At 41.5% G+C, this 27,055-nt stretch overlaps 1 protein-coding gene across 2 annotated transcripts in view; it reads left to right on the top strand.

Moving 5' to 3' along the window:
* The window catches only part of AGBL1 (AGBL carboxypeptidase 1), a 289,216-nt gene that overhangs the window by 6,970 nt on the left and 255,191 nt on the right, over positions 1–27,055 (top strand). For both annotated transcript variants that reach the window (XM_040570157.1, XM_040570156.1), the window contains exons 2-5: positions 12,699–12,762; positions 14,067–14,213; positions 14,693–14,824; positions 17,177–17,270. In XM_040570157.1, coding sequence (XP_040426091.1) covers positions 12,720–12,762; positions 14,067–14,213; positions 14,693–14,824; positions 17,177–17,270 — 416 coding nt within the window. In that variant the 5' untranslated portion in view covers positions 12,699–12,719. The remainder of the gene's footprint in view (positions 1–12,698; positions 12,763–14,066; positions 14,214–14,692; positions 14,825–17,176; positions 17,271–27,055) is intronic.

Raw genomic sequence — 27,055 nt, 5'->3', positions numbered from 1 at the left:
GCGTGCTAACAGGAAGGAAAACATTTCCAAAATGTACCAGGAATTTAAGAGATGAGGAGGGATTTCGTATCACTCACTCTGGTATAGCAGGGCTGAAAGTTGCCCTGGATATGTTGCTGTCACAGGGACACTGCCTTTGTGTGATTACTCCAGTTTGTGCCAAGATAGGTAACACAATGTGTGTCATCATTACATTTGTGAGAAAAGTTGGGGGAGGATTTGTGCTTCTGGGGAAAGAGAAGATGAAAGCCTGTCTTTCCAAAGAACCCAAGAGAAGTGCAGAACTGAAGAGGTATTTGCCAGCAGCTCCTCATGAAATGAGCCATACTCCTGGGGAAAGGTGGCCCTTTGCTGTGTGTGGTAGGGTTGATGTATGGAGACCTGAGAACCTCAGGCTTTCACATCTTTGCAAATCCTATATCTGCAAACGTACTAATCACCCACACATGTTGTCGTGCTCTGCCAGACATTAGCCCCATGACTACATTCTTCTCACCAGACCAGGATATAAAATAATTCCTTGTTGCCTTTCCCTGTTCTTTTAATAAGCACTTGTCTCATGGACAGTCTATTTGCACCTGTTGGCCTTCATAGCCCGATGGGCCATAGGATAGAAGTGCTGATCCATGAGCTGAAGCCATTCTGCGTGCCGGGTTCACTGATCATCTCCTCAGGAAAGGATGAGGGACTGCAATTCTTGGTCAGAGCAGCCTGATTTTGGTTCCCAGGAGAGTGTTGGACCAGAATGAGCCTGGAAAATGGTGGGACATAACCCTTGAAAGAGAGCGACCATCTTCTCTAGTGAGACTGATAACAGACCAAGGCAATCTCAACAGTCTCCCCTTTCCCCATTTATAAAACCACATTTGCTTCAGAAGGTGGGGAATGAGCATTATGGGGAAGCCGTACAGATTTTTCTTGTACAACTATAGGTATGGATGTCCAGCCTAACTGACGTACTGGTGGGTCTTCGGTGCCTACAGTCCTAGAAGCTATGTGTGCACTATTGTGCTGCAGTCATGAAAGACAGTTTAATTTCAGAAAAGGCAGTTGAATTATGCTGACTTTGAAGCAAGAACGTCAATCAATGAAGACACCAAATTCACACCCAAGATTTAGTATTTCCTGATGATCTGTTGTTCCATTAGGGCCTTTGTTTTACTGAGTGGAGACCTATCTTATTATAAAGAAATGAAGGTTTTAGAAGTCAAGAATTTGTCCTTGATTTCATAACATTTCTTCTAGAGAGGTCAAAGATAATATAGTAGAGACCCCTCCACCCACAGGCAGTAGTGAGCTACACAGAAGAGAATGAATGCTTTACACTGTCTATTGATTGACAGAATAACATCTGCTCGACAAGAAATTCACTGGGCAAAGTAAAACCTCCTTCCCTTAGGGGATTGAGAGAACAAGGCTGCTTTTTTTTTTTTTGCCTTTTTTTTTTTTTTCTCTTTGTGGTTTGTTCTCCAAGAACACAGCCTTCTTTTTCAAAAGGTGCTGTAGGTTGAGGTGGAATTAATGAGAACAGCAAAACTTTCATGGCAATTCTTATTAGAAAATTGAGTAATTCTGACATGGAAATGTCCTTTGGGAGAAATAACTAGTCTACCAAAGAAATCTTGCCTTTTTTCCACCTTTCAACAAGGGACACTTTGAAGGTAAAACATTTCTTTTTTTCTGAGACTAGAGCCATGGAAATGCCACAACATTGCACTTTTCTCCAGTCAACAACTGGTAAGTCTTTTATGTGCATTAATTGTTAGTGTAATTTACAGGTAGAGGTTTCCCGCTGGACCCAATGGGAATTTGATCCCTTCAGAAAACAGATTCCTCTCCCCTGGACCCATCTGCTCCACCCCACTCCCTGCTATTTATTCCCTTCCTTTCCACAGAATGATGTGGTGTTGATGGCTAAAACAGGAGTCCTGGGCTTTGTTCTCAGGACCGCTTCAAACTCTGTCTTTCAAAATCATTTAATATCTGTGCCTCCAGATTTCTCCATTTAGTTGCTAACTGGAGATAAAACTCATCTGTCAAGTTTGGGTGGAACTTAGTTCACTTCTTAGTTCACACTCTTTCCCAAACCAAAGGGTGGAACAAGTTACTTCATGAGCAGATGGCATTCCTTCACTGGGTGAAATCAGCGTAATGCCTGTGGTCCTCTGCCATCCTCTGATTTTTACGGCATTTGTTGTGGAAGGCCAAAGCAGAAGATTTACAGTGAAGATAAAGTTGGCCTTCCATTTTATTCAGGATTAACCTGACAAGCAGAAGCGTGACAGAGAGAGAAAGAGATCCTTCCATAAGCAGTTCACTTGGCATAGTGAATGCCCACCTGTCTGCACTGCAAAAGGAGGGGAGGAGGGAGAATGGTCCACCTGACCTTTCCCTACGATTAAAATGCTGATCTGATGAAGTCAGAGGAACAAACTGAACTGCCTCTTTCGACCGTCCATTCTTCCAGGAATAAACCAGCACCATCCACATGGGGATAGTTTCTGAAGAGGCTAGGGAAAAACAGAGGTACTGCCCTGGTTTCTCCGACCTCCTTTTTGGGAAAGTCCCCTGTATTTGAATGGTCTTTTGCCCCATGGTATGTTCTGCAAGTGGGGGAGAGAGCTTGAGAGGCCAAACATGAAAGAGAATGTGTGCCTGGCTCTGTTTTTCTTCAACAATTTCTCTTCCAATAGGGCTTAGGTCATTTGATCTCCCCATAATGCACAGGGATTTCAAGGGGACAGCTGGAAGCAGAGATACATTAAAATGACTTGCTCTTGGAGATGAAAACCATACTTGGTCGTTTGTTTCAAAAGTTCCCATAGCAGAAGCTGTATCTTACTGAAAACTTTGGAGGGTTTTGTCTAAAAGATGATTATCTAAGTGGCTGACAGATCAAACAGATGGAAATCTTCCTAGCTGAGTTCCCCTAACAAAGCTATGTCCTAACAAAGCTTACGGAGCACTGCTATACCAATGGGACCACGCACAAATAAAACAGGACACAACAACAACTTTGTGGTGGTCTCTCCATGCTGGCAACGGATAAAGGCATCAGGAGTTAGACCTTTATGACTATGTTTTGGCATACACTGAACCGCCTACTGGGTATTCCCTGAAAAATTCACCTTTCTCTCAGAGATCAGCCCATCAAGACTGCATTTGCTCAGATCTCAGCCAGACATGGGCGAGACTATGAAGAACTCAGAGGTCCCCTTTGCTGCACCAGCAGCAGAGGAATACATGGCTCCTGCTGAAGATCCCCTCTTTTTATGACTCATATGCCATCACGTGTTCAGCCTGTTCCCACATGAGAGTGTCTCAGGAGAGTCTCTGAACGAGGCTGTTTTATTTGCAGTCTGTCCTTTCGCCATGATTTCTCACAAAGGGACCATGTCTGCAGCTATCATCTGCCTCACTCCCAGCATTGTTCAAGCTCTGTGAGCTAATGCCAGCCCAGGGAGTTCGGTTCAGTCCACAGGTGTCTCAGCAAGGTGAAGTTAAAGTAGAGAATGGCACAGCAGGGGACACTATGCTCCTGACCTCCTGGGTCAGGCTGTACTGGGTCAGTGTGGCTCTTCAGACACATGCAGGCACAGCAAGTGGCAAGGTTTTCTCAGCTGCAGAAGTGCCACAGCCTTGCTGCACAGAGAAAGGTGCTGGTAGGAGCAGAAGCTCTCATTTATCTCTCACTTTGCAATGTCCGTGATCTACATCAGCCTGATCTCAGATCAGGACTCTCAGACAGGACCCTGAGCTAGTATTTTTAAATCTAACTCCTGTCACGTTTTCCTAGAGCACAAATGCAGCAGTGAACTCATTCACTGAGCTAATAAAATGCTTTTTAGCTTGACCGGCCAGCACTTAGTTTGCAAGTGCTTCTGTGCTGTTGAACTGAATTAACAATGTCTGAATAAAGCCCCAAACATGCCTGCCTTTAACTTGGTGGCATTGGATTGCTTCTGCTGGGTGTCTTGCACAGGATATAGACTAAAGATAATAGAAACCTTTGTTACTTTCTGGATGGAAAATGACATACCACTGTCATACCTTTTAAAAACTTGGCAGCCTTTTCAGAGAGCTGAGGGCTTTGCTTTTAAGAGATTGCTGTTAAAATCTAGACAAATGGCTCTCAATAATGCAGTTAGACAGATGTTCTGCTTTACATTACCAGTAATAATACTTCGAATCATCAAGAATTTTGAAGCAGAGTTTGCTATTCATTATAGATGCCGAGTTTCGTTTGTTGTTTGATTTTTCACTTATGCTGGATGGGAAAAATAGGTTCATCATTTTCACTTTCAGGTTCTATCTCCTACGAAAATAAGCTGTGACTAACAATAGTTATTAACAGTATGTCCCTGCTACCCATACCTCAATCATCATTATTAAGTGTTGATTGATTAAAGGCATTTTCAGTGCTGTTCCAGAAAACACTCCTGAAAGTGGGGTAGATTGACACATAAGGACACTTATCTCAGCAAGAGAAAGGCGTGCTGTCAGTCTAAACCAGAACATACCTTACAGTGCTCCTTTTCTTCAGCCTAGCAGGTCAATCTCAGACTAATGTGTAACAAATGGGAGCATTAGCCCTGGAATAGAGAGAGAAGCCCCAGCAGAACACAGCATTATGCTAGGAAGTGCCAAGGCAGACCAAGCGTAGACAGTTATTCCTGTGGTTTTATTGTGCCTAGCCTAAGCAGGAACATCACAGAGAAGATGAGGACAGCAGTATCTTCATTTTGGTTGTTTAATTCCACGTGCACATGCTTACATTTGCTGTAGTATTCAAAACCTATGGTTTTATTAAAAAGCAAGTACAGCTGGATTTTTTCCAAGCTCACCTGTACATTGAGAAATGCCTTTGCTTGGAAAACAAAACAAAACAAAACAAAAAAACACTTTGTTAATTTACAAATCCACTTCTTCTTTGAAAGACAGAGCATACTCTGGAGTGGCGCCCGTAAAATCTCACAAAGAAAAATTGTAGCATGTTTCATGATGCTCTTTCATCACGAGTAGAGGAAAAGAAAACTACAGCTGAATGGAAAACACAGATTCTTCCCTATTAAGTTTGGGTGGCAGCTGTGTTAAGTAGCTGTAACAGAGCAGCACTTGAATGAAACATTAATATTTTAAAATATTTCAGTAACAGGTAAAGTAATATAAAGTTTAGGAATAGACCCAAGAAACACCAATAAACAGTAGGTGTTATGCATGCATATAGAAATTGTTGTGCAAAAATAGTTAATGCTATATAAAATCTTATTAAGAGAGTGTGAAAGACACATACTAGGATAATTTTGGCATTAGAATAAAAATAGTTTGTTTTTTTTTTTTTTTTTTTAAAAAAAAAGGAAAAATGTGAATGATATAACATTAAATCCAGTCAAAATCTTTAGGTGTCAGAGGCAACTTATTGTGAAATAGGAGATGAAACCTCTGAGAATTTATCTGCAGTAGAAATTACAGAAAGAACATTAGAAATATTCAAGGGAACATCTAAAAGCCTTTTGCAGAATATCACGTGTTTTGATTTATTTCAAAGTTTCTTCATTCTTTTAACACTTCCAATTTGACAGAAGCATTTTAAGGTTATATAATAATGTGTTTTACCACTGGTTCTGCATAATAAAGTAATTGCTCTATTAGAGATGCATTAGTGAGAGGAGGAAGTGACACAAAGGAACTTTGTATCAGGAGGAACTTCTGCACAAGGACAATCATTTTTTTATTTTTTTATTTTTTATTTTTTTATTTTTTTATTTTTAGAACATAGAGAGAACTTTGGCATGAGGAAAAAAAAAAAGCAGGAAAGAAAAAAGCTATTTCCTTTGCTAAAGGCATCTAAGAAATTGCAGTCTATCAGGGCATAATTCCTGCAGATATCTGGATGTGAACATGTTGTGTTAGTGTGACATGCTAACGGTGTGGCACAGATGATGAACAACCTCGCCCTGAAGTGAGGCGAAACACCTTGGAGACTTTGTGATAGAGGAGGCAAAATCACGATCTATGTTCCTCTTATCTCCTGTGTAGGTCTGCAACATCTCCCTCATCCTTGGGCATGAGGATGAATATCACTTCAAAAATAGGGCTAGGATGCGCTGATGGCGAGTAGCCCTTTTTTTCTCCCAGTGTGGCATTCAGATTCTTTGCAGGAGATATTTTTTTCTGCTTCACTTACTCCTGGGAAGTTGAGAGCTGTAATACCTCTGTGCAGAAAGTGTTTCTGCTTCTTACTGGACTAGCTGTCTGAGCTCTGCCCCTGGTTTTGCCACTGAATCACTTAGGTGATGCCTAAGTGAATTTCCCACCAGTAGGTGATATTTCCCAGCAGCAAAAAACAAGGGACAATGAATATGATACCCTTCATGAAGGATGCAGTGGGGCAGGTGTTAATTAATATTTGTAAAGAAATCTGTGATCTTGTGATGAAAGGTGTTATGTTAGTGCAATTTATTGCATTAAATATAGTAAGATTCCTTGGCACAGATGATTTCCACCATGTTATTCACCAAGTTATTTTGGCTAGAGATCAGCTCACGCCAAGCTGTTACATCTCAACACCTTCAGTGTTTTGAAGACATTCAGATATAAGTTTGGACTTTGCCCATGTCTGCCTTGTGGCAGTTCATTCCCACAGGGCGTAGCACATATCCTTTGAGTACAAGCCCTGAAGCTCAATGAACAGGAGCAAAGTCCTGTACAATAACGTGTAAGAAGTTGGCTTTGAGGCATGGTTTCTGCCCAGACACCTGGATGATCTGCCATCCAATGTGAATGGCACCTAATTACTGAACCCAACTGTGATCTGGTGTGTTATTGAAAAAAATAAAATAATTGCAGGTTATCACACCCAAGTGCAAGCAAAGATGAGAAAAACATACCTTCAGGTCAACGGAGATAATAAAAAAAACCCCACACTTGACTGCATCAGGCCACAGATGGACATTTTTTATGATTTTTTTCTGTATTCCTTGGTATAAAACCCACAGGTGCTGCTTTGGGCTGATGCACAGAGCCTGGCTTCAGCATCAGTAGCGAGCATCAGTAGGAATGAGAACGGCTGGTGCTTGGGTAGAGAGGGCACCAGCCTTGCCAGGCAGGGGCGCGCAGGAGCAAGCAGAGCTCACGGACAGGAGCAAGGAGCAGTCAGACCGCGTGTCTTGTTCTTGGAGGCCCCTTGGCTGCCCTGCATACAGTTTGAGGGCTACATGATCCCACACAGCTGTGAATGCCTCTCTTGCAGGATTAAGGAGGTCACTTAGGACACTATCCTAGCAGCAAGGTTCTCCTCTCCATGTCTTTAAATAGACCCCTTCCCTTCCACATCTCCTTGGAGTTTCCTGGCCTATCTGACTCCTGGGCAGAGGAAACCCAGGATAGCCCAGAGAAATGCACTTGCAGTATACCACAGAAGATGGTGGCGATGCTGAGGACATTTGGACATTTTGGGAGCAAGGGCAACAGGACCATGACTTCTTGGGATTCTTCTGACACTGGATGATGTTAGGATTGTAATGAAGTGCTTCATTTAGTCTGTAATCCCTTGAGTTGCAACACTCCCTTATTCTGAGGTTGCCTAGTGAAATTTCAGAGATCCCTGAACACATTTTTTCCCCTCAGAAATAATGATATTTTCCAAACCTCCACATATCCAATACTATCGATAACCTCCCAGCAAGAAGAAATCACAGCTAGCTGGCTGAATATCGAGGCTGAAAATGGGAGCACACAGCAAGGAACTCTCCAGGGTATTTTCCTCTCTTATTTTAGCATGAATTTTTAGCTCCAATTAAATTAGAAAAAGCAATTTACTCTGGAAAGGTGCAGAACTTAAGGCGCCGAACCTGGTTTTGCAGTTATTGCAAGACCTGATAGTCAGGTGTAAGAAGATGTCCAGCTGGCAAACCTCTAACACCAGTGGTGCTGAGCAGTTGGGTCTGGTGCACACCTCCACCTCGCTGGCAGCAGAACATCAGGAGGGGAGCCTCTGATTTAGGTGTTAATGCAATTATTAGCAGCCCTATAGTTTCTGAAGGTCTCAGGAGAGAGTGAGGACTAATCCTTCTCGGCCCCTAACCTAGTCTTGGTTTTAGCAAGTGTAACTTTGCACCTAGTTTTCTCTTCCAAAGACTTTGAATGCAGCGAAAGAGAAATCTTCTTGCAGATGCAAGTGTCATTACACAGACAGTTAGGCTTCTGACTGCTGCTATTTGTGTGAGCGTATTTATTAAGGGTAAGAGAAGAAAGAAGGATGTATTTTGAACATGTCAAATCCTGCTTCCCTATTTAGAAACAGGCTATTTAAAAACAAGCAAACAAACAAATAAAACTTGGAACTGGACATCCTATTCCTCAGCCTCTCACTAAAAAAAACAACTCTAGAAGTGTGCTAGCCCAGATCTTTTATTTATATATTTATATATAAATATATTTATATATTTATATATTCATACATTTATATATTTATATATTTATTTCCAAGTAGTCACACAGCTTTGTGGGACTACAGCCAACAATTAATTTAATAGGAGCATTGTTAGAAAACACGTTATCCATTGCCTTCCAGAAGCTACTACTCTAGTTTTGCATTCGTAATTTTTGCGGGTGGAATAACAGCTTTGTACTTCTTTCCTCAAATAAAATATTTATTAGTAAATATCATGCTGCACAAATTAATATTGCATGATTTCTTACTGGGCATTCTTTTTTTTTTTTTTTTCAGCCACAGTGCTTAGATTCACAGTAAACACTCTCATTAATTTGCATGTCTTAGTTGGATAAATACATACCTCTGGGCAAAAGATATGAAAGCCTGAGAGCTACAGAAATGACTGAGTTTTTGGGAATTATTCATTTTAGGGCAGCGTTAACAGGGGAACTGCACCAATAGCCACTGCCCTTCAGGTGGGACAGGAAAAATAATCTCTGGTGGCTCTTCAAAGCCTGGAGAAAAAATCCCAGGATACTTCCCTTGTGAAATGAGATTACCTGGTTCTGTGGCTTAGTTGCAATTTTATAATCTTGTATTGAGTAAATAACAGCTTTTCTTGGCGTGTTCCTAAGAGCAGGACAAGGAGATAGGAACTCCTTCCCTGCGTACTTGTGGGTCAGCAAAATAATCTGAGCTGCCAGTCAGAACGATCTTGGGATGGAGCTGTTGTCCTCCAAACCCAATGTCACTAATTAATCATTTGCTGCCTGGATGTATCAATGCCTATATGCTGGGGTATTTTTTATTCCTGGCTTTCTCCATTCCTCTGCTGTTTATGTCTGAGGAGCTTCAGCCAAACTAACCAAAGCTGTGGTGTTTCAGGGATTAATTCCCAGAAACAGCTCAGAAAAGTCTCAGAGAGGAACTATCAGCTGGAAGCTGATTAAATGCATCTGAACTCAGCCCTGTGATACTCCCAGTTGGGTGAGAAAAACAGCAGGCTTCACTGAAGTAAGGCTAAGATGAGGGGCTCTGGCCAAAAAGTACAGCCATGCTTGATATTTTAAGTGATGCTTTTTGTTACTTTACACCTTGTCCAGCTGCAAGCCGTGAAAGGCAGCTACAGGCTGTCGTTAATAGGTAACAATTTGGCTCTGACTCTAAATCCTTTTAGTGAAATCCTGCAGGAGGCTGGCGATTTTGTAATCTAACTTGAGCCTCTGGGAACTTTTCTCTGCTCTCATTCCACCCATATACCATGAATGCATCTTCATTAGCCTGTGCGCATACAGATATTGTATGTAACATTCGTAAGTGCTGGCAGGAATGGAAAATATTTAGCAAGAGGAATTTTACTTCTCTCCTTGCTTAACATTTGTTCTTGAGCAGTCAAACATATCTTTCAATAAAAATAACTAATGTGTTTATTTTAACCAGAGCTGGGTAAGTAATTTGCATTAAAGAAATTACCCTATTCATCTTTTTTAGATCAGGAACAAGTTGTGATTTTCTCATTTGTATTTACTGTTCAAAAAGATTTACTGAATATTTTTATGAATGAATTTGTTGGCAATTCTTCCACAAACAGTTTGGTATGAGCATTAAACAACTGATTCTCCTGGAACTCAATGTCCAGATTTCTTTGATGTTTTAGAAACTAGCAAGCTAATTAGCCAAAATCTGAGCTCTCTCTATTCAACACGCAAGCCATCATCTTGTAAGACAACAGCAACTGTAGAGCTTTTAGAGCTTTATATATATATAAATATATATAATACATATAAATATATATATATACAATGTATATATTTTTATATATTATATATATATATATATATATAATTTTTTTTCTGGCTGGCTATTATGAATTGGAGCTGTACTCCTCTGTGATATTCTGTATTATTCAGTGGTTGAAATCCTGGTGCCACTAAAGTTAGTGGGAAATATAATTTCTAATGGGACTAGGGTTTTATCCACTGTTTCAGCAAACACACAAGCCCTCCAGTTCCCTCATTAGTGCACTGGAGGAAGGGGAATGATGGTGAACCAACACAATTAGAGTTTCAGTGTTAAAATACCAAGAGTAAATATTCAGGTAAAATATTTGGCAATATCACCCAGCTCTAATTTGCACATTTTAAAGGTTGATCTTTCACATCCCCTCAAGTTCTTCGTTCATCTGTGTCCCTGGATAAAGCGCATGGAAAGTCAGAGGATATCTTATGTCATCACTATTTGTGTTAATGGCTTAGGAAACCCACAATCCAATCAGTTAAAATAAACAGCCCAGTGTAATAGGAGCATAAATCAATGAAGACTTCATTACTGAAACCTTAATGTGTAATCCATCCACCTACAGAGGAAAGGGATACTGAGAGGCAGCAAGACAAAACCAGAGGACAGTCAACGCTGATATTAAAAAAGGTGCTGAGGACTGTAACTCTTCTTGGAGTCAGTAAATTTGGTGGATACTCATCACCCCTGACAGCTTGCTCCTGACTATTAAGTCCCTATGATAAAAAATGCCAAGGAACTCTTGGGAAGAGATCTCTGATCACTGTTTATTTCCTCTGAAATCAAGAGACTTGAGACAGCACAGGACTGTGGACTAATGAACAAAGAGACCAATTAGCAGGATTATCACATGACTGAAACTGTACGTTACCAATAAGCAACGGTATTCATAGCCACTCTGACCCTATTGCAGCCTTTCCTCTCTCGAAAAAAGGCTCTCTTTCCCTTGTGTGGTCCCTTGAGCCAGTAAGTTGGATTTGGAAAGGCTCTCTAAGGTGAAGCTGAAACAAGAGTTAGAAGATTTTGTTAAAGTCATATTGTTAAAGTCATATATTCTCTTTGTTTTGGCTGTTAAAGAACAGGTAACCCCATCATACCAACCCTTTTGATTTCAACGAGGTTCATATTTTTATATGCATATAAGCATATGTAAGCATATTCATATGCTTCATTCCCGTGTCTCACTCAGGGCACATCTTCCCCCACTATAGCGGTGAAAGGGTATGATACAGAGCTGCCTAATTAGCTATACCATCTGCAGCACCATTTCAGCTTGTGCTGTGACTTTTGCAGGGATCCACTGGAAATAAATTTTCTGCTTGCATTAATAATAGTCATTATTAAAGATCTGAATTAGCTAGATTTTCCAAATATTCCTTCTACAATTTCTTTTTGCTAGGTGTTACTTCTTAATTCCTTGTCTTATATCATCAGTTGCATAATGTTAAATGTGTCAGAATGGTTGAGTCATTTTGGCTGGTGAAATAATTGCATATATCCAGAACATGTCCTAGTAGGTTAAGTTTCTGAAGCACTTCAACATTCAGAAATATTGGAGCCATGTGTAAGATATGTATAAGATATTATACTATTTTAATAACTTAATCGGAGATACGGTGATTCCATTATAGCTTATGTGAAACACCTAATGTTATTCAGGACCAAAGCTACACAAATGAAACTTTTCTATTATATTGGAAATTTCTTTTGTGTTGTGTTTTATCTTTACGGATATTAAGAGATCTAGAACTTAACCGAGATCTCGCATACAACAATACAGACCGGTGATTAATTCCTCAGTCTCAGCAATGAAATCTGGTTGGAGGAGAATTCAAGCAGAGGTCTAGTGTATCACACAGATGGGTGGTAGATATCATGTGTTCCCTTCTCCACGAGTACACTGTATCTGATTTCCTCTAGAGAAAAATATAAAGTGAATCTAAAGCAGAATGTGTGATGGCAGGGTGTGGTGCTTACTCAGACTTGATTAAAAATAAGTTTAGGGCATCTTTCTTCTCCCCAGACTCCAGGTTTCCATGTGGTTGTAGCTGTAAAACTGCAAAGACAGGGTAATTTTCTTGTAAATGAGATGAATATAATTTAAAGTTATTCTTTTCCAGGTGCTGCAATAACGGATGTTCTCATTGAAAACCACCCCACATTTAACATTGCTGAGTGATAAAGAAAAAAAAAAAAGAGATGTAATTTAGAATTTAGATGTAAATTCTGAAGAAATGCTACTGTGTATTAAATATTGTGTGGTATGATCAGTATGTCTGTCACAGGCTTTTACAATGTGTTATCAGTATGGCTGCACATATTCACTGGACAGATGGCACAAAAAGTACTCAGTATCCAAGCAAGGATATCGGTGCCTCTGCACCGCATGAGGCACTGCAGCCCGGTGTAGCACGAAGTTCACTGTCCCGATTTTATCCCTAAACTTGGTGTGTTTCCATTTCAGAGCTCCTGTGACAAGGATGTTATGCTGAATATTCTCAGCGTCCTCACTGACCTGCTCTCTCTGGGTAAGGAACTGAGCTCCGGGGCAATGCCTGCAGGCTAAGGGCAGGCAGGGGTTGTTTGAGCAGGGCAGGAAATTCAGATCTGTGTACACTCAGCCAGGTGTTTGCAGGCTGAACAAAACATGAATTGTACCTATAGCTACCCAGTCCTTACTTCCATGTCCAGAAAACCAAACTCATTCTCTAAGTTATACATATAAAAAAAAGGCAAAAAATCTCTATTGATTTTAGTCCAAAATAAGCCCATGAGTTTCAAGGTTTTTCATAATCCCTGGCAGTGAAACACTGGAAATGTTCACCCGTGCCCCTTGGGGGTGGATTGTGAGACGGTGAGAGGAACCTGACTTCCTGAACTGCAGGGACTCTGATGGAGGGAGTTCATCACCTTCCCATTGGCATCTTCACCTCAGGGCTGCAGGGATGACATGTTGCTGCATGTGCCCGAGCAATGTGAAAAAAATAAGTGAATTGGCACAAGAACTGAAAGAATATTTATTTTTCCTGCTGCTCCACCTCAAAAATGTCTTTTGCTAAGCAATTTTCAATCCAACTGAGCTGCTAGACTGCGCTGGCAAGAATTGAAGCCTCCTGCATTACCCACTCCTCACAGCCCCATCACAGACATCACTGGTCCAGTTGAATCTCTCTCTTGAAGCCTTGCAGAATCATCCCTCAGTTAGATGGAAGGATTGCCTGCTTGAGGACAGGAGGTACCATCTCCCCTCCAGGTGTCCTGAGGGCTGAACATGCTGCTTCCACCAACCATGGAGAGCTGACACAGCTGCCAGAGATGCACATGGACCACTGCTGATGCAGTGGGGCTCACAGAATTAGTGTGTGGTTTCTTTGGAGACCTTGTTTGAAAGCTGTCTCCAAAGCTTCCCTAGGATTCCTCTTCATTTGGCAGACATCCAGAGCTTTATTCCTTTGCTGGTTTAATTTCCAATATCTAAGAAAAGATCACTGAGCCTTCTGCTCCTTTGAAATCTGTTGGTGTCTCTGCTTATTCCTCTCTGCTGCATTTCAATGCACAATGAAAAACTTCAGCAGGATGTGGGTTTGTAAAAGTAATGACCGCTGGAGCAAGAAGAAGCAGAGACAATGGTTTCACCACACAACCATGAGCCATGTCTCCAGTCCGGGGGCACCCAAGAGGTCAAATCTGCAAACACCCTGGAGTTTATAAAAATAAAGCAACACAGGAAGGCCTTTGTATGCATTGTGCAGGTTGAAAGCTATCAATAAGTGTGGCTCTGGGGCAAAGATGCTCTGATCAAAGCCTTTTACCCTTGCCCTCTTTTCCCTAGGGACCGGACGGAGAATTCAGTACGTGATCAGCAAAGGGGGCAGTGAGGCACTGCTGCAGGCCCTCATCTCTGCTGCCCGCACCGAGCCCCCCGACCACAGCATCCTTCTGCCCCTGCTACGCCTCCTGGCCAGGGTTGGCCAACGAGGTACTGCTGCATGGTGGGAATGCGTAGGTGGGTGGGGGAAGCTCAAAAGTCATGGACAGCCCCGGCAACAAACAGCACTGATAGAGCACTGTGAGTTTGTTTGGAGGATGTATTACTTTGGAAATCCAGGTCATCTATGGTTTGGCCAGTTGGAAAACTTTTGACAAGACAGGGAAGGCATACATGCACACAATGCTGCTTCTTGAACAGGTTTCATCCATGTTCTGCCTTAGGTTGGCCTTCTAGCTGAAAGAAAGAAACCTACATGAAATCTTAAAATATAATTTCTCTTTGTATATGGTAATTGTGAGTAAATACAATATTTTTTTCTGTTTTCAGTGCAATCTTCAATTAACACCAATTCATTTGAATGACTTTGTTATAAGATCCCAGCTTAAATTTGGTCCAAGTATGCTTAAAAGCACTGCTGCAGAGGCCTGCTCTTCATAATGATTTTGATTCTGCTATGCTTTTCACAGATAGGAAGTTTGGGCTGAAAGTACAGAAGGCAGAAGCAACTGACGTAATCCTGAGCTTGACAAGACAAAATCTGGGCCACCACCTGAACCTCACCCACTGCCTCTGGGTCCTGCGGGTTTGTGCTTCTAATGGTGAGTACCTGGGTTTTCCTCCTTTCCTCATCATGGAAAGGACAATAATTCTTTCTTTATCATTTCAGAGCAAATAAACATCATTCCTGTTTAAGGCAAGTGCCTGCACGCACTGTTAATATACAGAATTGGACTGAAAAGTCAGAACAGTTCTAGGTATTCCCCAAAAGGTCTACACAGTGTGTTTCATTTGCAGACTATGAAAACATAAGCGCTATAGTGAAAAACTATTCACAATAACGATCTCCTATTCCATAATATACACAGTCAACTCCTTTGCTGAGACTTAGGTACCTTAAGCCTCTATGCAGTTCCTCAGAGCAGCTCCACATGCAAGGGAAATGCAGGTGGAGAAAGAGGCAGAGGGAAATCATTGACTTATTCAAGGTCCCTCAGGAAGCACATGTTAGAGCTGGGAACTTAATACCTGGTCTTCTGTCTTAGTATTCCCCTCATGCACTCTTCCAGTTTTTCTTGCTTAGCTATACCCTCATATTAAACAACTCAAGTAATGAGATTTCGAGTATTCTCTCCAGGGATCATTACAAATTCATACAGGCTTTCCCTACTATAGGACACTGAGTTTGTCAGCACAAGTTTCCCTTTGCTCACTCCAACCATTTCCTCTCCCTCCCTGCTTCCTTCACCAGCAGATAACTCTTGACAGCCATCCTGCCTGCAGTCTGCATCGTAAGATTTAACATTCCTGGCTCCTAGCCCTGCAGGTCCCTCCTAGCTGTACAGGAGCTAGTTTCATGCAATGGGCTTTCTCAGGCAAGCAGCCAAGCCTCAACATTCAACTCTTCTCTCTGCAACAGACAGCATTTAAAAGGCTGAGGCTAGCTGAAAGTGCAGCCAAGGCCAGAAGCTGAAATGTGCCTTTATTTGGGTTTCACAGCTGTGGTAATGACCGTGTGCTGCCTCCCACCCAAAAATGATGATCTACACCAGTCGCTGCTCCCTGTTTCAGTGCACCTGCATCCATTTCAGCTGCAGATGTTGCAGAGGTTCCAGGATGTGCACTGCAGCCTGGCCTCCTTTCTGTTCATGTCAAGCCCCTTACTCTACCCCAGAACCCATCCTCTGTTCCTTCACAGAGCTCTGTTGCTCTCCAGGTACCTCCACTTCACCAGCTGTGCTTCCACCTTGTCCAGCTAATTTTGACTCTGTGATCTCTGCAGCCCAGCTGGAAAGCTGCAAGGGAGGTTAGGTGAAGGTTTGTGAGGATGTGGTACCAAACTAGGAGATCACATGCTCCCTACCTTAAAAATTATTTTTATGGAGTGGAACTAGAGAGGATCTGTAAGCATATAAAACTCTGAGAGTGCTTAGGCATGAAAGCAGAAAAGATAAATCCTTATCACGCTTCTTTGACCTGGATTTCTCCCTTCACGGTCTCTGCCACCAGTTGTATGTGGCAGCCCACCTCCCACTCTGGGGCAGGATGAGTTCAAGAAGCCTTGTCCACTGCCCTGTCTCTAATGAATCACCAGCTACAGTGAAAGTAGTTGGCAAGCCACGCAAGGCTTTCCGTCACCAGACAACTTGGCGGAGGCACAGTAGGACAGCAGGAGATGATGGGCCCTCTGGCAGCTCTCTAATGATCACCAGGAAATATTTACAAAATAGGCAAAACCTACCAGTGGGCAGACAGCCAGGTCTCCCTCTGGCTGTTTTTGCTTACTGATCCCTTCACCCTGGTCACTTGCATCTAACATTTTAGAGCTTTATTTACCCCTTCTTTACACAGAGAACCTGGCTTATAGTGGTGAGGCCTGGCTAAACAGCTTCTGTCTGCACTGGGAATTTTTAGAATCGATTGCAAAATCTATCTATACAAGCTCCTGGTGTGCTAGCAAGTGAAAGACTAAAGGTAGCTGAAATTAGGCTGCACTTGAAGCACCCCTTCCAAAAATATACTTCCAAACTGCTGAGTAATAGCACAGAAAGAAAACTCAGCCCTCCATACCCATGTGAAATAATCCATCCGCATGGAGTTGCCTCTGGGAAATGCAGGAAGAATTTGGGCCCTTCCATTTTCCTGAACCTATTTAACTATGATTTGTTCTCTGGAGAGTACAATATCCACTGGGAAAGAGGTTTTGGGGAGCTTGGAAGAAGTGCAGAATCTGAGAACTCATTTTGTGTCTGACCTTGTCTCAGGGTGTGTCCACAGACAGCTCTGTGTTGCACTTCTGTGCCTGTAAAATGATCTGTGAAGTCCAGTTGGAAGCCCGTAGAAATCTGCACATAGCCCCAAGGGCAGCTACTCCCTTCCCTGCATCACTTCTAAACACAGTATTGAAGACCACCTGCTTCAGAGCTGACTGCTTTTCTCTTTTATTGCTTCAGTTACTACAGGAACCACGCTTGGCATCAATGGAGCTATGGAACTGCTTTTCAGAGTCATCACCCCCTACAGCAAGCGACACATCAGGACAGTCAGGTAGGCAGTAGCCACAAGGGAACTCATCTTTCCTGGCCAGCAAGAAATAAAATTTTGGTTCCACTTGAAAAGGCAAAGAAATCAGAAATGGATGCACAATTTCCACTCACTTTAAATCTGCAGAGTTTTTTAGGAGGCAGAAATAGCTCCCTGAAGGACATGCTTGTGCTGTGTTTCATCATATGATTCATGCTGGTGGCCATTTATTTGTAGTGTACCCTATATTGTGATGGCAGTTTGATTGCAAGGTATCGTCCTTCATTTTCCAGTAAGGACTGGATTTTGAGAAGCACATCCCAGCAGCAGACAAACTGCTCCTGCCTGTCCCTTTGCAAGAACCTCCTGTCACCAGTGGCCTGGGAGCAGGTACAATGAAATTGTGGCAGTTCTTTCTTTTCCTCCTTTTGGAGAGAGTTGTGACCAGGTCATCATGATATTTTTGTAGGATGACAATTCTTGCTAGTATTAACCTGGGTCTGTTTTTAAGCCCATTCCAAATATTTCAAACAATTGTGTGTGTTTTGTTTGTTTGTTTTGCTTTGTTTTGCCTTTTTTTTTTCTTTTTTTTTTTCTTTTTTTCTTTTTTTCTTTTTTTTTTCTTTTTTTCTTTTTTTTTTTTTTTCTGAAGAGAAGTCCATTTTGTATCTCCATCTCAATGGTGAACATTATTCCTCAAGTTCAAGATTCTGGCCACAGGTACCTTTCAAGGCAAACTTTTTAATACAGAAAACAAACATCCTCAGAAGGACATAACATATTTCTGTGGCTTGCTCCTCACAAACAAAAGGTAGAACTTACCGCTATGACCTCTGCCCACACAATCACATTAGCTAAAGAAACACAGAACCTGCTGGTTCTCTCCTTTAGACTTGCTCTGCCATGTGGACCACATAATCCTGACTGGTTCATGCGTGTCTTAGCAAGGACATGGCAACAATCAGTCAGGTTTGCCTTCTGTATGGACTTAGGTCCAGTTCATGGTTGGTGATTATTGAGGAAGTAGCTTTAGGATGGGCATGATGTGAAGGTGAGAGGTAGGTGGACAGACATGGCACAACAGTTTGACCATTAGCTGGGGAGTGGACCTTTCACCCTGGATGAGGAGTCTAATAAATCTTGTCCATCCTGGCGTAATCGTCAAAGATTAATACCAGTTCTCCCAACAAGGCCAGTTACACAATACACTGTAAGGGAACGGATTACTACTAACAACAATTTATGAACTTGCACGTCAACACATGGTACTATTGTTTGCTAGATGCAGGAGTCTTCCAGTTCTCCTGCCTGTGCGTCTGGGGCTATAAAAAAAAATTGAACAGTTTGCCTTACTAAATAAGATAGTGAGTGGGCCCAGCAGATGCACGATTTCCTGCAGCTGCCTTGTTAACGGAGGCCAACTCACTTTTGTCTGCAGTTTTGGCTTTCTAGTGTGGTGCTAAGTACCTGGAACTGCTTCACAGCTTCAGTTCTCTCTTAGCCAGCATACCTGTGATTCCTCTACATGGTCTCTCCAAAAGTAAGATATCAGGATGTTCCTGCACAGGAACGGTTGGGATATCACCCAACTCAAAGAATATTATTGCTAAGGTATTATTCCTAGGATATCTGAGCACTCTCCAAGACTCCCCTCAGGCCTCGTGTTACAACTTTAAGACTCAGGGAGCCTGGAAATGGCAGTAGTGCCCAGGATGAGTTAGTTCCAGAGTTGAATTTCTGAAGCAACCAAAAATGACTGATGGGTCTATTAACTTAACTAAGTAAGCAAATTCCACTCAACTCCCTGGTTTTCTTGTGTTTTCCCAAAGTGTTGGCTATGATTAGACGAGGGTTAGTTCTACTTGTGTGACTGCCTCATAAGTCAGGATGTAGGTGTAATGGAACTTGGGTCTGTATCAGTTCTTTGTTAAACAATGGGACTGGGTGCCTGAGAGCTTTTTAAATAATTTTGTGCAAAGCTTCTTTTTCCATTTGCATCTTCCTTTGAGGGAAGGGGATATCTTAGTATGTCACACATTTCTAGATCAGATTTTTGCTGAGATTTATTTAGAAGTACAGAATGCCAACTTGCAATATTTGGGGTTTGTTTCTTCTCATCTCATGTACACAAATTGTTTTGAACCACTCTTAAACTATTTTTTTTGAGGGGATCTCTGAAGAGAGAAGCAGAAAATACAGTCCCAAAAATTTCCCTTATTAAAGCTTAGAAAAAGGTGATTTAGCTCCCATCAACACATGGTTTCACCTGAGAGAACCATAAATCAGCTGAAGCCTGGTAGCCACTCAGCTAGCTTGCCTGGAGGTCAAAGCTGATTGTTTCATTTAATAACTAGAAGCAGCTGAGAAGATCAATGGCGCAATGGAAACAGGCTGTGTTATGTCAGAAGAAGCACACTAAACTGTTTTGTTTTAAAAAGCACTTGCAACCTATTTAAAGGTACTAGTTCCCTATTATTCATGGGGTTGTGTTGTGTTGTGTTGTGTTGTGTTGTGTTGTGTTGTGTTGTGTTGTGTTGTGTTGTGTTGTGTTGTGTTGTGTTGTGTTGTGTTGTGTTGTGTTGTGTTGTGTTGTGTTGTGTTGTGTTTGCAGTCTGTTTGGGAACAGTATGTTCAGTAGGGAAAGTGGTCTTAAGAGATATTGCTGGCAAGGATGTAGGTCTTGAGACTAGAATTCTTGTCTGCAGAATGAGTTACTGATTTTCTTTCTTGCTAGTAATAAATAGCTGTGGTTTGAAAATCCCAGGCATCTTTACAGTTCGTCAAAAAATGGAGGTATTTGTAAAAAATTTGCTTCTACTTTTTGAGCAGCTCTAGTTTAAAACTTGTAGGGTTACTGTGGAGGGGGGTTTATAGATGGGCTTTCTGAGATGGATGAGAAAGTGTAAAGGGGGAGGGGGATGTATGCTTTGTCAGCTGTGTTGCTGGTTATCTCAATTGAAGAGACTTTATAGCCTTTCCCAAAGCTCTATGAAATCTGGAGCAAGTTATTTTGATGTAGAGAGTTGGTCAAAAAAGCATATCCTTCTTTTTGGCTATTGGTATACATATTCTTGAAGAGAATGTTAGTCTGTAACCTGCCTACAGAGGAAATCTTGTAATGTCTTCCTTGCAAGCCTCTGATCCTCCCTTTGTATTTGTCCTTGATAGCTTCTCTCCATAGCTATATGCCACCATGATTTGCCTTGCTGCTGGGAAGGAACAGCCAGCAACTGTGGGGACTGAGATTACCCTTGTTCTTTGATCAGCTGCCAGGAATGCAGCACTGAAAATGCACCACTTCTCTGGTGGATACACCCGCATTCTCCTGTCCTAGGCAGCAGTATGGCCAAGGTCACTTTAAGAATCTGCCCTGGAGAGCGTACTATCAGAGCTATTTATTTAGCCAGCTAAGATGTGGAAACAAGATACATAGTTCTATTTATTTTTCTCAGTGGCGATGCTCTGGGTTATTTAGAAATGGTCTCCTGTGCTCCAATTGACCTTCTATGGGTGCATGTCAAGTAGCTCTGATTTCCCTGAGACTGTGACTCATGGACTTTATTGGTCTTAGTTAGGTATCTGAGGTCTTCAGGTTGCTGGTGCCATAACTGTGTGGTTCTCTCTATGGCTAACCATATCTGAAGCAAAAGCCACGGTGAAAAATGTGGTACTTACTGGGGCTCCTGAGTAAACAAAACTCCTGAGTTAAGTACCGTTAAATCCAAGTGAGATGGAGAGTCTATAGGCTTTCTTATATGGTGGTGTGCTGCAGCGAAAGCTTTCTGGTATATTTCTGTAGGAGCAGTTTAAAATAAAACCAGATGATGTTCCATTTCTCTCAGTTCTGTTTATGTCAATACCCTGGATATCTGATACAAGTGTGTGGGTGGGATGCTCAGATCTTCACTGTCAACACCTCTGATGTAACATCCCTGATGCCCCACACAGTGTAATGACCCCTGCTCTTTTCACCTTCCGCCTTAATTATTCCCTGGATGTTCTGATCGTCTACGCTTTTGCACTTTCCCATGTTTCTTTCATCAGTCTTGCTCATTTTACCAATTGGCTTGTTCTGAGAGATATTTGGATGTGCTGTAGACAGATGGATGTGGGATGTGACACTGGCAGATGTGTGCTCTTTGTAGCTGGATCTCTCTGCATGGATCCACCTCCAGGTGGCCAAGCATCAGATATCCTCCCCGTGCTGCTGGCGTGTCAAACATGGTTTTGAGGGTTGCATGTGGTCTTTGGCTACACGTTGTACCATCTCTCCTAGGCTGCCTCACGTTGCAGATAGATTATCAAAGTTAGTGAAGACAAAAATCCAGAATTTGACTCTTTCATATGGGGAAAATCACTTCAGAAAATCACAAGTGAATGTGAAATGTGTTTGAGTGGTTCCCTCCACTATATTATCCTTTTCCTTTGTTCTTCAAAGGTTGGTGGGCAGAAGAATCACAGAAGTGATTTAGAGTCTTTTGAGATGTCTTTGTTTCTCAAAGTTCTCGAGTACAACTATTTGCCACACTGAGAAATATTTACCACAAATTGTAAGAAGAATGAATGCTCATCAGAATTTTAATAATAAAAAAAATAGACACAAAAAGAAGCCTTGCTTTCAATGAATGTTCACACAGCTTGGCTTTCTGCAATGGGTTGTTCTAGTGAAGTTTGACTACTTAATTAAAAGTGGAAAGTGAATAACAATGTCTGGGAATAGTGCCAAATTAATTTGGTAGAAAATGTGACATGCAGAAATTATCTGTCTTTGTTCATGTCCAGTGTCCTTACTTATGAAGTTCAGTCATGAATCTTCTGATGTTTGGTGTTTATTGGATGTTCCTAGTTCCTCAAACACTTGCAGTGAATCTCAAATTTCATTAAAGGGAGGAATTTCTCTTGCATAACTCTATTCCATCTGAGGTAGCTATATCAAGTCCTTACATATTAAAAGAGGGGGGAAAAGAGCAAGGTTATCTGCATCTGGATCAAAAGTTTGCCTCTGGAAGCTTGGGGTGAAAATATTTGTTTCTGTCCACTGACTGGAGTGTGAGTCCAGGGTGGATAACTTGGAAACAGTGTGGTAAGTATTTAGAGTTGGGTCAGGTGGATGGATGCTGAGAGAGATTTGGAAAATGCAGTACTCTGCATCTAGTGTCAGGGCTCAAAACCCAGGAGGAAATAAGAACGCCACCCATGTATTTCTTTTGGTGATGTGTACTCAGGTATGGTTTGGGATGGTGAGTGACTCATGAATAAGAAACATGCAGGAATAAGGATGCTATTGCTGTGGTCAGGAAGTGACTTCTATATTGCATACTTCTGTCACAATGTGAACTGAGAGGAGGACTTTTTTTTTTTTTTTTACTGGATTACTGAAAGCAAGGGAAGAGGGAAATGTTAATGTCATTGGAGTACCTCTAAACCAAAAACCCTTATTTAATCAGACACTATCAGACTGACCAAGAATACAAAGGCCCTGAAAATACTGTAGATGAAAGCAGCATACATCCCCTTAACTTACAACTGTGCTCTGAATAAATATATATATACATACATATGTATGTATGTATTACTTTATTTTTCTATACAAACTGGTTTGCATGCAATGGAGATTTTTTTCCTCTTAGGACTGGTGTTGAAAAGTGACAAAAGTTGCTATTATCCACAAATGATTGGAAAAATGATCTTCTGTGGCCTTAACAACAGGAGAAGGAATTTGAACGACAGTTGACTATCTCACTTAGAAAGAGAAAATATAGCAAAAATGACCTGAATACTAGAACTCTCTCCTCTTTTAGGGGTGATGGAGACATACATGAAATATGCTGTTGTGAATGCATCCCAGACTCCATGCAGGCAACTAGTTTCCTCAGACCTAATCCAGGATAATCCATTGCTGGTTGATCACCATATATGTTTACTGCAGTTCCATTTTATGGATTGTCCTAAGGCTTCAGTTGCACTCTTTTTGATCAGAAGAACATGTTATATGACTGTTGCCAGCCAATATTTTGAGAATGAGAGAAATTCAGTACACCGACATGGTGATTAGTTCTTCTGCAACCTGATGCAGGAGCTGCTGTGATTTTTTTTTTTTTTTTTTTTTTTGAGGAATCGTCCACGTACAACTTTGCCTTTGTTTATTTGGCAACAGTTCCTGATAGGAGATCAAAAGCAAATCATCCTTAATTCCTCTTGTTAGTCACTGTTTTGCCATTAATCATGTAGAGTGGTTTGGATATTTAGTTGGAAAGTAACAATTCTACTGGAATGTGGTCAGAATTAATCAATGCTTAGTGCCTGCTTACTCTCAAATTGCTATTTGGTTCATTTGATCCCTGTGGAAAATGCACAGGAGGGGATGAGATATTTCTTTTGAGCTATGTCACAACCAAATGACATGTTTCCCATCTGGGCTTGATCTACATGTGATTCTGCCTAGAAATTCCTGCTAAATAAAACTAGTAAATATTATTCTGAGTGAGATGATGCCAGTGACAAGGGAAAAAAAGAGTTGCCTTTAAAACTCTTGTTCACATCAAGTGGTTATTCAGCCTTATCTTAGATAGCATGGAGCAGAGATATGTACATCACTGAGATAAGTAAATAAGCCCTAGTGTTTGAATTCAATGCAATGAGCCATTGTAATAGAAGAAATGAGCTCTGAGCCAAAGGTGTCCCAGTTTTATGCAGTTCATTCTCTGTTCTTTTTATGGTCTGTGTGATTTCTTTCCAAGAATGACCTGTTCTAATATTATTAAGTTATAAAATCTCATTTCAGACTGATGGTATCTCAGCGCTACTTTGCAGAGTAAATAGAGTTGCACTACAGAATTATAACTTACTGGCATTGTACTGTTAATAGCGGCAGAAGAGAGAAATTGGAAAATTAAGAGGTAGAGGCAAGGGAGGAAAAATGCTTTCAGATGAGATCTGAAAATACATGAAGACTTGATGAGGTGGAGAGAAATACCATATACCAAGGTTGTTCCAGATAGTCAAACATGTAAAATGTAGAAACCCTCGTGCCATCTCTTGGTAGCCTCTGATACGGCAAGATTAAGCATAGATAACCTATTTCTGTGGCATTAAAAGTTGGTGAATAAACACTATATGAAGAAATACACTTCTATGTTTAACTTGATACCTCATTGACAAGGAGGAACTGGCTTGTAAATCAGTGTACTTAATGAGACTTACATCAAAAAGTGTGATTACTTTTCTTTTAGGTCTATCTTGTTTCACTTGTATTTCAGGTAGAAGTAACAGAGTTTGAAAAGAAGCAGTGCTTTCACCTGAAGGTTTTTCTTTGCTTTCCCATTATTTTTGCCCATTTGAGCTGGTGGATTATCTTTGGAAAGATGGTATGAGGACAAGTTGCTGTCCTCAAGTTCTTGACTTCATCCTGATCTCACCTGATGGCTTTGGGTATGTCTGTACTGTAGGAACTCTGTGCTTGTTGGGTGGGAAGGTTTCTCTGCCCTAACTTTAACGTACCTAGTTCTGATGCCCACCTCCCCTTGTCTTTCACTTGATTTATTGTCCTTTTGGGGTTTTCCTCCCACCTACAATCCTATTACACCTATGAAAGGGAGAAAGCAGCTATAAGACCCTCCCAACAAAAACTTTATGCCCAAAGATAGACATGGGAAATACGACAACCAACAATGAAAGAAAGCATCAGTGCAGAGCTCCAGTAGCAATGATTTAGCGCAATGCTGGCCCTGAGTAGTTGCTGTCCACACAAGAAAAACAGCCCTAAGAATTTCCCGGGGCTGCTATGGCTTTTTTCCAGCTCTGCCAGTGCTGGCAGGTGAAGTGTGAGCCAGTCTCTAAAACTATCAGTGGTTTTAAAGCACCACAGCGATTAGACCTGCCCTGAGCAGAGTTAGATGGTGCGGTGTCAGATCCCCTTAGCAACAGCCTTTCTACACTAGGATTCCCTATCCTGATAGCATTGTTGGATCTGCACCAGCATTAGCAGCAGTAGCAGGGTGGCTGGTTTTAGAAATACAGGCACTACAACTGACTCATTTCCAGTGGGCAGGAGGCAGAGAGCTCCAACAGTCGCTTTCAGGCTCTTTTGGATAGTTAGTAAATGCTGTTTGTAGGGAAAAAAAAATAGCCAGAAAACCTATAGTGTTTACTAAGTGTAGGTGAAATGATTTTCATTAGGAAAGGAAGGATTTTAAATAGTGGTGCTACATATGCAGCACAGGTCTCTGGGTAGCTGACGCTGTCAGGGCTCTTCTTGGTCTCTTTATCTGCAGGGTAACACTTGGAATGGCAGCAATGCCAGTAAAATCCGTAAATAAACACAGAGCTGAGCAGTTCTGGGATGTGTTCAGAGACAGGACTTGGAACACGGAGGGGAGAACCTGAAAACTTGAAGTGACTGGTGAGGAAGAACAGGGCTGCTGACTCTGCATATGGCTGCAGTGCTGGAGTCGGGAATGGAAACTCCCCCTGAAGTGTAAATCTTTGAAAGGTTATGGCTCTGAGCTTCTACTGTCAGCCTGCAGCAACACTATAGTGGAAGATAAAGAAAATCATCCAGTGTATTTGGGTAACTTACTCTATATTCTTTTTTCTCCAGTGTTAAATGGAGACAGTTTGATCTTTGTGTGTACCATAGGACATACGTTGCAATGGCACAACAGCTCACTGTCTACTCGTCTCATTTCCTTCTTGATTTTTTTTTTTGTTTTAAATTGCACTTCAATATTCGTGGTTATTCCAGCTTTAACTGCCTTCCAGATTTTTCTGTGCAGAAAAAACAATGGCACATGGAAAAAACATCCTGATAACGCTTCCATTTCTTAGTGTGTTTTTTAATTATTTCCATCAGTTTGTTCTTATATTTACAGCTGAAGTTCTACCAGCCTCGGCTTTGGTATGGTCTGTTTTCAAATCTCAGACAGAATTTGGCTTGTTTATATTGGATGGAAGCTTTCCAGTGAAAAGAATAAAGAAAAAATACCGACTTCAATTACCTAGTCTTCTGCAAATTACTGCTTCAGAAAGCCCCTGCAGTTATACTAGTGACATTGCTTACTTCAGATGGCCACTGTTGGGAGAATTTGACCCAGTATTTATTGTATTTTGGCTTGTTACTAATGTCTTCCCTTCTAAATGCTGTGAAGAACAGTCATCAGAACTAAGATGTGACTAATTTTCTGCTTAATAGGGAGTTGCATGCATGTACCAAAAAAATTGCATGAGCTGATGGAGAATAGTATTTCTCTGACTCTTTAGCAAGCTTCTGAACTCAATGTACTTCTCTTCCTTTCCTGGGACAATTACCTATGCAGTTTCCATTTCATTCTTATATAGCTGATAGTCTTTGAAATGCTAAATATCTTGAGATAGTGTGGCAGCAGAGAGTCTTATCTCTGACCTGCAGTCTGTAGGGTGCTCATGCTGGGTAAGATGTCCTACTTCTGTCCCACCTGAGCTGTGGAGTTGAGGAGAGAACAAGGACAGATTCACAGCAGTGGTGGTGTGGTGGTGTCTGCTGCTGTGTTCGAGTGTATTGTGATGGTGTCTTGACCTGCTCGCACAGATGGATCCTGCAAAAGGTGCATCCTTGTTTGCAATGGCTATCCTATTTAATTTGAAGTTGATCACGTGTCCTCAGATGACTCTCTGCTTTTCCTATTACAGCCTGGAGATCTTATGTCCAGAAAACTGCTGCAGGGCAGTGAAAGCTGTTCATTTTCCATACCTTGGCTCCTTTTCCTGCAAAGATGTATCGGTGTATGCTACACAATACAGCAGCATCCCTATTCTCTCCTGCCTTTCAAGCA

This window comes from Cygnus olor, chromosome 11, assembly GCF_009769625.2.
Source record: "Cygnus olor isolate bCygOlo1 chromosome 11, bCygOlo1.pri.v2, whole genome shotgun sequence".
Taxonomy (NCBI): Eukaryota; Metazoa; Chordata; class Aves; order Anseriformes; family Anatidae; genus Cygnus; species Cygnus olor.
Note: the sequence above shows the minus strand (reverse complement) of the source record. Positions and strands in the feature narration are given on the sequence as shown.